Source organism: Podarcis liolepis (genome assembly GCF_965112155.1).
Source record: "Podarcis liolepis genome assembly, chromosome: 6".
Classification (NCBI taxonomy): Eukaryota; Metazoa; Chordata; class Lepidosauria; order Squamata; family Lacertidae; genus Podarcis; species Podarcis liolepis.
In genome coordinates, this window is record NC_139559.1 from 60908536 (window position 1) to 60920931 (window position 12396).

General features: G+C 42.3%; 1 protein-coding gene across 29 annotated transcripts in view; it reads left to right on the top strand.

The window, feature by feature from the left end:
• PATJ (PATJ crumbs cell polarity complex component) overlaps nucleotides 1-12396 on the top strand; it is a 154779-nt gene that overhangs the window by 90445 nt on the left and 51938 nt on the right. For all 29 annotated transcript variants that reach the window (XM_083510228.1, XM_083510248.1, XM_083510239.1 and 26 more), the window contains 2 exons: nucleotides 2733-2929; nucleotides 9942-10033. In XM_083510228.1, coding sequence (XP_083366354.1) covers nucleotides 2733-2929; nucleotides 9942-10033 — 289 coding nt within the window. The remainder of the gene's footprint in view (nucleotides 1-2732; nucleotides 2930-9941; nucleotides 10034-12396) is intronic.

Consider the following 12396-nt stretch of genomic DNA (forward strand, 5'->3'; position numbering starts at 1 on the left):
GGTGGCGGAATTCAGGTTTTTGGGAGTAGCTATCGATCAGGGCATGACTTGGAGCGCACATACCACTGCTCTGGTGAAGAAGGCCCAGCAGAGAATTTATTTCCTCAGACTTTTAAAGAAGAACAATCTGAGTGAGAGACTGCTGGTGTCCTTCTACCGAGGCTCCATAGAGAGCATTCTTACATACTGTATTTGTGCTTGGTTCTCCAGTTGTACAGCTAGGGAGAGGAAGGTGCTCCAGAAGGTCATAACCACAGCCCAAAGGATTATTGGTCATCCTCTCCCATCTTTGGAAGAACTGTACGGTTCCCGTTGTCTTAGGAAAGCAAATAACATCCTGCAGGATTCATCTCACCCGGGACACGGTCTGTTTGCACTACTGCCTTCTGGCAGGAGATATAGAAACATCAAGTCAAAGACAAATAGACTGAAAAACAGTTTCTATCCAAGAGCTGTGGCCTTTTTGAATGCTGTAACTCGATAGTGTGACCTGGGAGTTTGATGGGTGTGGTGTGGGTGTGGCTGGAATGTGGTTTGTTTGGTTGTTGTTGTTGTTTCGCTTTTGTTGTTTTAAGGGATGGCATCCAATTTCGTTGCACTTTGTGCAATGTTGCACTTGTGTAATGACAATAAAGAATCTATTCTATTCTATTCTATTCTATTCTATTCTATTCTATTCTATTCTATTCTATTTTCATGGTCTAGTCACTAGACTCTAGTGCACAGTTGTATTCTACATACGGATTACGAGAGCAATAGATATACTAGGTAGAGGAATACCTGAATCCCACACCCCAAATGACAAAGTCATGTCATTTGAGTTCTGAACAAGCACAATAAAGCCACTGGGATTTAGGGAAACGTCTTGAACAAATGAGCAACAACTGCACAGCCTATGGCAAGGCCTTTTATAAGCAATTGACAACCTGAGCACTTTTGCACGTATAGAAGGGTAGGGGACAAGAAGAAATAAGTGGAAGGCATTCAACTGATCCTTGTGTCTTGGTCCACATTCAGCCTGCGAGATCTTCCACACTCTTTGTAGTACAGATGAGTGCAGACATTGGGTTTCTTCTTTCCCATTTCTTTCCAGGGGCCCATCATCTGGTATCGTTCACTGTGACAGTGTACTATTTATCTTAATTTCCTTCCATTCAGTAGACTAAACAGTGAGGAGCAAGAAATGCCTTTCTCATTAGGGGGTGAGCTGTCCCATGCTTCCAGCGGTTTCACGCCTGCATCTGTCCATTTGGTCATTAAAATAAGCTTACTCTTTCCAAGTTTCATATCCTATATGATTGACCTAATCATCCATTTAAGAAAAATGTAGCAAACTCTCAAAATTGATAGCCATCTTAGTAGCTGTTCTGAGCTGATACAGCTAAGTACAGGTTGCAAACCTAAATAGAGGTGGAATCTACACATATAAAAACCGTTCTTTTTAAATGTATTTTTTTAAAAAAAATACATTGAATTTTCCATAAGGCTCACCATTACCATCTAGTGTCATATTGTATATTGCGCTTAAAACGTTTTATTTGCAGCTGAATAGCTGAGTCCTAAGTCCCATTTCAAATCTTGCCACTGTCACTGGATGATCTTAGGCATGCCACTAGATGTTCAGTATTATTCTTCCCCCAACACACACTTATGAGCAGTATCGGGATAACTGCAATGGCCTACAGAATACAGCAATTGCAATAATTTTACTTATAAAATCCTTTATCCCAACTTTTGGTTCTTAAAAGTAGCCTTGAGGGGACCGATTAAACAAACAAACAAAACAAACCACAACATATAATCTTAAAAGTCATTAAAACATAATCAACCAGTGTGTGTGAGAGAGAGGCATCTGAATATCTAAACCATTGCATAAAAGCATTTATTTATGTATGCATTTATTTACATAGTTGGCTTGCAATCGCTGCAGGCCTGCCAAAACAGAAGAGCCACAGTGTATCCTGACACAAACGCACACCCTCACACCTTCTTCCAATGTAAACACACACACACACGAAAATAGAAATACTAGCTGCTCCATACCATGTTATTTCATAGTAAGCAAGTTGTTCTTGTTTTTTAAGGACAAATTTTGCTTTCTCTAGGCACGAATGGATGCAAAATAGGTGGTGTGATAATTTCAGGTTGTAAATGCAGAATTAGTTTTCAACTATTGAAACATTGTCCTGTGGTTTGATAGCAATGTCCGTCCTTTAATTTGATAGTTACTCCTCTGTCGAGCTGTTCTTTGGTCTGCTGTTGCTATAGAAACATTTACTGTTCACAGTTAACATTGTACAGCACCGCTAACCTAGTCTCCCAGTGGAACAGTTGTACCTCTGACAGCGATGCAGGCTTAATGTACAGTTCTATATTTATGATCTCATTTCTTTCCTTTGAATGGATTAATTGCTTTCACCTTGTGCTGTTACTGGATGCCACTTTCAAACAATAGTTCAGACTGGGCTTTTTTTAAAAAAGAAACCAGGACTTAAAATGTTGTGGAACAAAGCACTCCTGTGGTATAAAATACAAGGCATATTGGGGTCAGCATGGGCTGATGCAGTACATAAAGGGGACAGTATGCAGAATTCATCCATAATATGCTACCTTTTTAGTATTGCGTGACTAAATTGCAAAACTAGAAGCTCAGGAAACAAATGGAACAAACCAATGAGTTGCACTGAAATTACTTCCCTAAGTATTGTGTGTTTGTCTCTCTTCTTTAATAGAAAAAATCAGGCAAAGATATGCAGATCTGCCCGGGGAATTGCACATTATTGAACTTGAAAAGGACAAGAATGGACTTGGACTCAGCCTGGCTGGCAACAAGGACAGGTCTCGCATGAGCATCTTTGTCGTGGGCATCAGTACAGATGGCCCTGCAGGGAAAGATGGAAGATTACACACTGGAGATGAACTTTTAGAGGTAAGAGTAATCAAAGGAACCCACTGTTGAATTCAAACTAATAATGCAACAGAATTGCCACCCCCACTTCAAAGAAGTGATTCAGATCCTATGACTCAGCCCAGTTTTTTTAAGATTGGTCTTTCAAGAGACTGAATCCTATGAAACATTTTCACATATGTGGAGCCACTTATAATAATTCTTCCAGAAAAGAATCTTTTATTTGGAGCGGCTATTGTACATACAACTTGACTTCAACTGGTCCAGTGATTTGAAGGCTTAGTAAGCAAGCTAAAGTGTGGTGTATTTAGATGGGGGCTACTGTTGGTCAAAGAGGAAGGGAATGCCATAAGATTTCATTGATTGTACATCCAGTGGCCAGAGAGAGGTGCGCCCATTCTATGCAGCCCCATAGTTACATAGGATTTCAAAAGAAAAGTCAAATTAATTGCAAGAGTTTAAAAAAGCTGTTGGCTGTGAGTGTGAGCTGACAAATTCATGGCTAAGAGCATAGGAATGTGCCTTATACCAAGTGAGATTATTTGTTCACCTACACCTGTATTGTCGACCCCAGGGGTGGTAAGCCTCCAGCCTGTGGGCTAGATTCGGCTCATATAGCTGTTTTTGGCTAGCCACACCTACTTGTCACTCATGTGACATCATATGACACCAAGTAAACCCTGTTTGGGATGGTCACAGCTACCAGGGAAGAATTGTTTGATGTTTTATTGTGTTTTTATGTGTGTTGGGGGCCACCCAGAGTGGCTAGGGTGGCCCAGCCAGATGGGTGGGATATAAATAAAATATTATTATTATTATTTGGGAAGGTGCAAGTGTTTGCTGGCAGTGGGGCTTGCATTTGACACTGTTTAAATTCAGGGCCAAATGCAAGTCTTGCTTTTGGGTGGAGCCAATCCATGCCAAAGGCAGTGGGGACATGCAGTCAGCACAGAATTTAGACAGCACTGAATGCAATTCCCACTGCTAATAAACAATTAGGAGCTTATGACCAGAAGTGCAGTCCCAACTTCCTTTGCAATGGGATCTGCATTTGCTGCTGTTTCAATTCACTAAAGGCAAGTCCGCATGTTTTTGTCCAGTGGGCTTAAATCCATCTAATATCATATGACAGGTGCCCTCAGAGGATTTGACCCGCTGGACAAAGGTTCCCCAACCTTCTGACTCTGACTTTTACTAGCTCTCCTGGGCCTCCAGCAGGTTTTTCCCAACCTTGTTGCTTGAGCCTCTTAACAGGAAATGCCAAAGATTTCACTTAGGACCTTCTGCATACAAAGCCTGCCTGCTTCCACTGAGCTAGGTCTCTCCCACCTTAGCCACAAACTCACTAGATGGACTTAGACAAACCATTCTTCTCTCATCTTCAGTCCCCATCTGCCCAGAAGCCTAATGCTAACCTACCTTACTGGGCCATTGTAAGCATTACTGGGGTAATATATGTGAGGTAGTGTGAATACTTGCATGTACCCCATGAATAGGAAGTAAATAGTAGTTATAGTTGAAGAAGATGATGATGATACAAGAACGTTATATCTCACAGTAATAATTTGTATTTTTAATGCAGTATTTCCTACTTGGTGACTTCACAGCTTTGGCAAAATAAAAAAGGATGCCTGAGGAAATGCGAAAACAATCTAAACATTTGTCAGTGCCTAGGGATCCTCTAATTACATGCTTCTGACATAATGTGTAGATTTGTTTTGATGTAAAATATTGTTGCCTTTCTCTCTGCTGGAATGAAAAACTATTAAAAGTCTGTTTCACTCATGAAAATGTGACAGGCAAATTTGGCATCTCCTTCAATTCTTGTGATGTTTCATATTTCAACAGGATGAGATTCTCTCACTATAAGGTTTAAACTCTGGACAGATATAACATTGTCTTCATACCCAGAACAGAGGAGAAGACTGACCATTACTCACATGTACTTTTAAAATTAACTAAATAGAGCCAAATCTTAAAATTGCTTATCCCCCAATATTATTTTTTTGTTAGTGGGGGCAAAAAACGTGATCAGTTAGGTAAGGAGAAGACAGTTTGTAGCAGGGATTAATATGAGGCTCAGTTCGAGACCTATTTTACTGTGCAGTTAAAGCTGAGGTATACAAAATGATAATAATAGAGAAGTGGAGGCTTAAATGTCTTCTCCTGACCATGTTCCCCTGGAACTGAGGGTGAAGAGTTTCCATGTGAGAATCATTGTCTGTGGTAGGTACAAATTCCTCTCAGCTTATAAATGAATAAGTGATTCATCTAGATCAGCAGTGAGCAACCTGTGGTCCTCTAGAGATTGTTGGACTCCATCTGCCCCAGGCAGCATGGTTAATTGTTAGGGATGATGGGAGTTGCAGGTTCTCTGTCCCTGATCTAGTCAAAGGTTGCATGCTGTAAAGAGGATTCATTTATTATTATTAATTAGTATTCTTGGCTTAATTGAGGAACCCAAACGCCCAGGTCCATGTTGCTTAGATCTGTTTTCACACAATGAACCAGAAACTGGTGGCAGCACTGAATGAAGCCTACTAGACAAGAATAAGAATTTACACTGGCATCAGTTATCTCACACTACCTTAGGCTTTTCAAACCAATCAGTCATGAGAGAATAGGAATTCTGATTGATGAACCCAAAGGCACATCTATTCAGATACTCATCAGGATGCTCATCAGCAGGAGACTGTATAGTTTTGAATTCCATCTGAACAATTCGGGAGCTTTGCCCTGCAATGCAGAGGGAAACCTAGTTGTTTGTTCAGTTTTTAGAACCTGAACCATTTTAGAATGATATCTCCTCTGCTGAAAGTGAGTAATAACAGAAAGATTTAGCATATTGACCAAACACCTCATTCAGATTGATTGCTGAACTTGGGGTGCTGCAGGCCCTACTTTCTTGGAAATCCAGCATTTGTAATCCACTTTCAACACCAAACTTCCTGACATTTCAGCTGCTGTTGTGCATTTCTGTATCAGCTGGATTTTAATAGATAAGTTATCACCATGGTATAGGAACATGCTGAGTACAAATCATTTTGAGAAGGACTTCTTTTGACAAAGAGGCTGAATATGTTCTGTTTGTAAGGAAGTAACTAGACAGGGTAATAAAAAAAATGTAGAAATTATTTTGACCAGCCTTACATTTTTAAAAAAATAAAGCATACTGCTTTTAAATCCAGTTAATTATATTTGGCTTATCTGTTGAGCTTGTATAATATTAATTTTTGCTGGCAGAACTGCTTGTTGTCTTTCAGCTGGAATGGTCACACTAATGAAATGTGATCAACTTAAAACATAGGTGTGCTGCATACTCTTGGAAAATAAAGACAAAGAAAACAATCATGGGGGGAAGGGGAATCTGTGGCCCTATAGATGTTGTCCGGACCCCCAATTCCCATGAGCCACAGCCAGCACAGCCAATTATCAGGGAAGGGAAGGGACCATAACTCAGTGGTAGAGCATCTCCTTTGCATTCAGAAAGCCTCAGGTTTAATTCATGGTGTAATCAGGTAAGGGTATCTGGTATCCCACCTGATACACTGCAGAGCCACTAGCAGGTACGCAATATTGAGACAGGATGGACCAATGATCTAGTTCAGCTTAAGGCAGCTTCCTATGTTCCTCTCAGAAGTCAATAAGTTTTCTTGAGTTCTCAGCCTAAATGGAGTGGGGGCTTTTTAAAAAAGGAAGAAGAAAAATATCATTTTCCTCTGGAGACAATTCTCCAGCCCAATCCCCTTCCACATCCTGACACGTAAGCTGTAATTTCCTCTTCCTTAAATTTCACTCGTTAGTTTTCATTACCTTCTGTACCTCGTCCACCTTCTGCGAAATATTTATGATGTCACCCTCCCACCACTAAGAAATTGCTGCCTGTTAAGGCTTTCCTTGTGTTAAATGTTATTTTAGGCTTTGTTAATAATTTAGCCACTCTAGTTCCCTAGTTGGTAGTTCCATTTATTTATCTTACTCTCCCATGAGCTTTGCTCTTCCTCCATGACCTCCCTCCCGTTTATCTGTGTTTCTTGTAATGAGCCTAGAGCAGCAGATTTTGTCATTACAGTAAGTCATGGTTCTTTCCTATCCCTACACAAAAGCTATGCAATTGGAGGTTTTTATTAGTTTGTGGGAAGGGGAGAGAAGCCACAGGTTGGGTTTGTGTTTATGATTTATAAAGTTACTGTTAAAAATCAGTAGATTTGCTTATTATTACTATGCTTGTATCCCATCTATCCTCCAAGGAGCTATAGTGATATACAGTTTTCTTCTGTGTTATCCTCACAAAAGCCCAGTGAGGTAGGAAAGGCTGAGAGACGGTGACTGGCCCAAGAATAACTCTGTAAACTTCATGGCTGAGTGGGGATTTGAACCGAGGTCTTTCAGGTCCCAGCCTGGCAGTCTAACCAATAACCCGCACTGGTTGCATTCTACAAGCATAGATCAATACTTATGGTTGTTACTGGAAATGTCTGCACCCCGAAATCCAACACTGAGGCACTCAACAGCTGTGTTGAGTTGCCAACTTATGACTGTCCAGTAGTGCCAGCTCAGAGCAACTGTTAGAGCTTGAATAGACTGAGCACTGGTATGATCTAGCAGGTAGGTGTTACCTTGCTGTTCATGGGATATTCATGGCATGGGTAGATGGTAGAGGGTTTCTAACTTAATTTGGAAAATGGACTGTAGTACACAGCTTAGCAATTTGTGGCCACGCATTCCAGCTGGTGACAATTGGAGAAAAACAGTTAAGTTGCCTAAATGCACAAGATTTGTAAGGGAAAGCTCAATCTTGCTTCATGCGGAGGGCTGCCTTCTTCACATGGAGACAGACTTCTGTGACAGTAGGCAGATGGAGGTTAGCACTGCCTGTTTTCGCCCTTCATGCATTTTTGCACAATATCTTCCTAAAATGCAGTTGTGCTTTAAAAAGACTCCTGTAGAATACTGATCTGAGCTTCTGAAAGGGAAAAAGAGTAATGTAAAGTAAAAGTCTGATATGGTTTGACACTGTAATAGGTTCACAGGAAATGTGATTTCTACTGCCTCAATTCTACAGTGTGTGCAGTTTCTATCTCTCTTTCATTCTGTAGCTTTGTTTGAAGTGGTAGACAATGCAAACTATGTTAATGCCACTAAACGTAACTCCCAAGGTTGTTGTGGCATAATTGTTCCAATTGATAACCAGCCTTGCCCACATGGATAGCTAATGCCAGACTAAAAATGCAGAATGTGAATATAAAATACATAATAAAATGAAAACAAACGAATAAGTCTCCTCCCATAAACACGTTTAACATTTAGAATGTTTTCTCTGGTTGAAGAGATTTTTTTTCGCCTGGCACCCAAAGATATATAATTAAGGCACCAGGTGAGCCTCCCTGGGGAGCGCATTCCACAAATGAGGAGCTATGGCAGAAAAGGCCCATTTTGCTACCCTTGGACCTCTCATGGGAGAGGCATGATTGTAGGATCCAGGTCAGTTCATATGGGTAGGGCTGGTCCTTGAGGTATTTTGGTTCTGAACCGTTTAAGGCTTTATAGGTCAAAACCAGCACTTTGTTGGGTTCAGAAACTAATTGTCAGCCAGTGCTTCTTTCTTCTTCTTTGGTGTTCACTTGTAGCGGAGTAAGATTGTCTTCCATGAATACGGTCTTAAAAGTGTGTCCGTAGGTGATTGTGGAGGCCAATTCTGGATCCACACGTCCTTCCACAGTGGGGACATAGGTTTCTGGGTGGGAGTTCATCACAGTGAGGGTTTGCCAACCATGCCTTCCTCTTAGATCATTTCTCCCTTTTGTCCTGAGTTTGAGGATCTTCAATGTCCATGACACCTTTGGTATAGGCTGTTCTCCAATTGGAGTGCTCACAGGCCAGTGTTTCCTAATTGTTGGTGTTTATACTACATTTTTTTATGGTTTGCCTTGAGAGAGTCTTTAAAACTCTTTTGTGACCACCAGCATTACACTTTCCATTTTTAAGCTCAGAATAGAGTAGTTGCTTTGGAAGACAATAATCAGACATCCGAACAACATGACCAGTCCAACGAAGTTGATGTTGAAGAATCATTGCTTTGACACTAGTGATCTTTGCTTCTTCCAGTACACTGGTATTAGTTCGCCTGTCTTCCCAAGTGATGTGTAAAAATTTTCAGAGACACCATTGATGGAATCTTTTGAGGAGTTCCATGTTTCAAAAGTGAACAGTAAGGTTGGTAGTGCCAGTGCAGTTAAGCTAGGAGCAGTATAATATGCTCAAACCGTCTTGCCCCAGTGTGCAGCCTGGCCACCAAATTCTGCATCAGCTGAAGTTTCTGAACCATCTTTAGAGCCAGCCCCACATATAACAAGTTGCAGTAATCTAACCTAGAGGTTACTAGAGCATAGACAACAGTAGTTAGGCTATTCTTGTCCAGATAGGGGCACAGCTGGGCCACCTGAGCCTCAAGCTGACAGCAAAGGATACAGAAGTACCCCCAAGCCACATACCCACTCCTTCAGAGGGAGTGTAACCCCACTAAGAGCAGGCAACCTCCCATCCATCTGGTCTAGGGAACTGGCCACTAACAGTGTCTCAGTCTCTGGATTGAGCTTCAGTAGGACCAGAACCAAATGCAAAATGATGCCACCCAGCCATAACTCAGACAGCCGCTCCAGAAGGATTTCATGGTCAATGGTATCAAAAGCCGCTGAGAGATTGAGGAGAGTAAGAGACACATTTCTCCTGGCCATCTCCCAACAGAGGTCAAAGCAATTTCTGTGCCAAAACTGGGCCTAAACCCTGTTGGAAATGGACCTAGAAAATTAGCTTCCTCCAAGAGCAATCAAGGAAAATCAAGCAACACAAACAATCCCTCCTTGCCTATTTCTTTCACTTTCTCCTTTCTTGCTATTGAAGATAAGCTTCATAAAAGAAGGTTAGGATATTCCCTTCAGAGTTATTGATGGTGTAATAAAATTAGAAAACAATACTTAACCTTTTGTTACTGTTTAATTTGTAACTGTCTCAAATATTCTTCATAAAACAGATAAATAACCAGATCTTGTATGGAAGAAGTCACCAGAATGCTTCTGCAATCATTAAGACGGCACCATCAAAGGTCAAGCTGGTATTTATACGGTAAGAATGGCATAGTCATTAACTCTTGTGCTCATCATTAGTGGCCTGAACTTGGGGGAGCTGCAAAATGAGAAAGATTCAGTATTCAAATGAAATTGAGGGCTGCTGAAGTGTGCTCCATTTGTCACACAGTTCCCTTTCTTTCATTTTCCCCCCATGATGTAACCTCTCATTCTGGTGGTGCCCTCATCTGAGTCTACTGAAAACTGATATGTCAATGCCTCGAAATTAAATTACTTTCACATTTTAGCAAGTCATGGAAGACCAGTGTGATAGATTAGAACAGAGCACAAGGTGGTTTGGTAGAAGGCAATCCAAGTAAACAGAGCAAGCTCTTCTTCAGTTTAACGGAAGATCAGACAATATTAAACTAACTGGATATTGTGTAACTTCCTTGAGCAATTCAGGATCCAAGTAGGAAGGGAAAACAACTAAATGAAAGCAGACTCTCGCCTTTTTCATATGTATTTCATGACTGCAAAAGCAGGAAATTCTTCTCATATAAGCCAAGCCTGATTCAGAGGTGGTGAAGCTGTGGCTCTCCATATATCACTGGACTCCAACTTGAATCGTTCCTCACCTTTGACCACACTGGCTTGGGTTAATGGGAGTAGGAGCATGGCTATATCTGGACAGCTACAACTCCTTAATCCACTGGTCTAGGCCATATGTCTGGCTTGCTGTGCGGAAATAGAGAGATCCTGGAACTGGAAACGACATGAAAATAGCCTGACACCATGAGGGAGGCGGAATTATCTAAACCTAATTCAGTACACAGTTGCTCCAGTTTGGAACAGAAATGGGGAACCTGCAGCCTTTTGCCTAATTTCCTGTGATTGGGGGGAGCCCAGGGGACAGAAAGTGGGAGGGAGAGGAGAAATGAGGTTGGGGAAATGAAGAAGGTAGAAGGAGAATGGTAAAGCCCTCTGTGGTTAGTTCAGGCCTCTGGCAGTAACCAAAGTCCCTCCCTCATCAGCCCATTGGACTTGAAAGAAGGGGGAGAGAGAAGTCAGATGGAGAGAAGAAAAGGGAAGGGGGCTCTGCCTACTGCAGCCATGTGGCCCCTGACTTTAGCCCTAAAGGGAATGTAGCATTCAAGAGAAAAAAGGCTCCTCACCCCCAGTCTGGGGGTCTGAAATCCACAAGGACAATTTGTGTGCATGCCATTTATTTGCCTTTGTTGCCATATTTTGATTATTACATATATCCATTCAGTTAAAGGCAAGGCAATCAATGTACTCTAGCCAGCAGGTATAGTGTGTTCAAAAGAAGGTTTCCATTTCCATGGCCTCAGCTGGATGGGGAATTGTGTGCATAAACAGGTCCTGTGCAGGCGGCTAACCTTTCAAATCAGGTAGTTGGGGTTGTACACATGGAGACCTTTCAGAAAGACCCCGCCAATCAGCTGTTCAAGGAGAGGCGCAGGGGGCTCGTTTTTTAATGGTTCCCTCCTGCTTCTCCTTCCTTGCCAAGAATCCGGCTGGTGGCATTTTAACCTTTTGAAAGAGCTCCTTACAGGTGGATCTGCTACTCTCATTTATGCAAGCTCAGTTGGGTTGGTGCATTAATGCCTATGCTGCTGGGGGGTCCCAGAAGTGATAAGAGAGCACAGGAGGCCATTGCCTAGCAACTGAATGACCAGGTTTGGTTTTTTAATTTGTGTATATTACACAAGCAGAAAGGAGGAAAGACAAGGTAGCATTGGCATGATACGAGAGAAAGCAGGTGCGAGAAGAGAAAGGCCTGCTGACCTTAGGAGTACATCTCTCTTTAGCTCTTGCCCTTGCCATTCCAGTCCCTGGGCAGCTCTTTAAAGCAAGGAAAATAATTCAAGCTGGCAACAAACAGGAAAGCCAGCATTTCCTCATGGGCGTCCTGTCCCGTTTCCCCACCTGAGGCAAAATGGGAGTTGCCCCTCCTGCCCCTCTGCCATGCCCCACTTCCGCTGCTACTGTGTCCCAGCTCTCACTGTATTCGGTGGGAGCCAGGGTGCTCCTCATAGTGTTGCCACTCACTCAGCTTCTCCACCCAGGGGTGGGGAAGATGAGCAGCAACGCTGCATGCCAGAAGTTCTCTTGAACTTCCACCGCTTGAGGCAGGTTCTTCACCCCACGCCATGGGTTCTAGGAGTGGGGAATCTGAGGCCTGGTAGCCAAATGTGGCTCTCTAGGCTTCTATCTGGCCCTCTCCTCCACACAGGCCTCCTCCCCAAGCCACGCAAGGAATGTGTCCTTGCTTGTCTGGATGGAGAGGCGCATATTTATAAACCTCTGACTTTTCAGTGGCTGTATAATCACTTACCCTGTCTGCTTTTTTGTCACCCATCAATAGCATGTGGCCCTCAGAAAGTTGCCCCCAAGGGG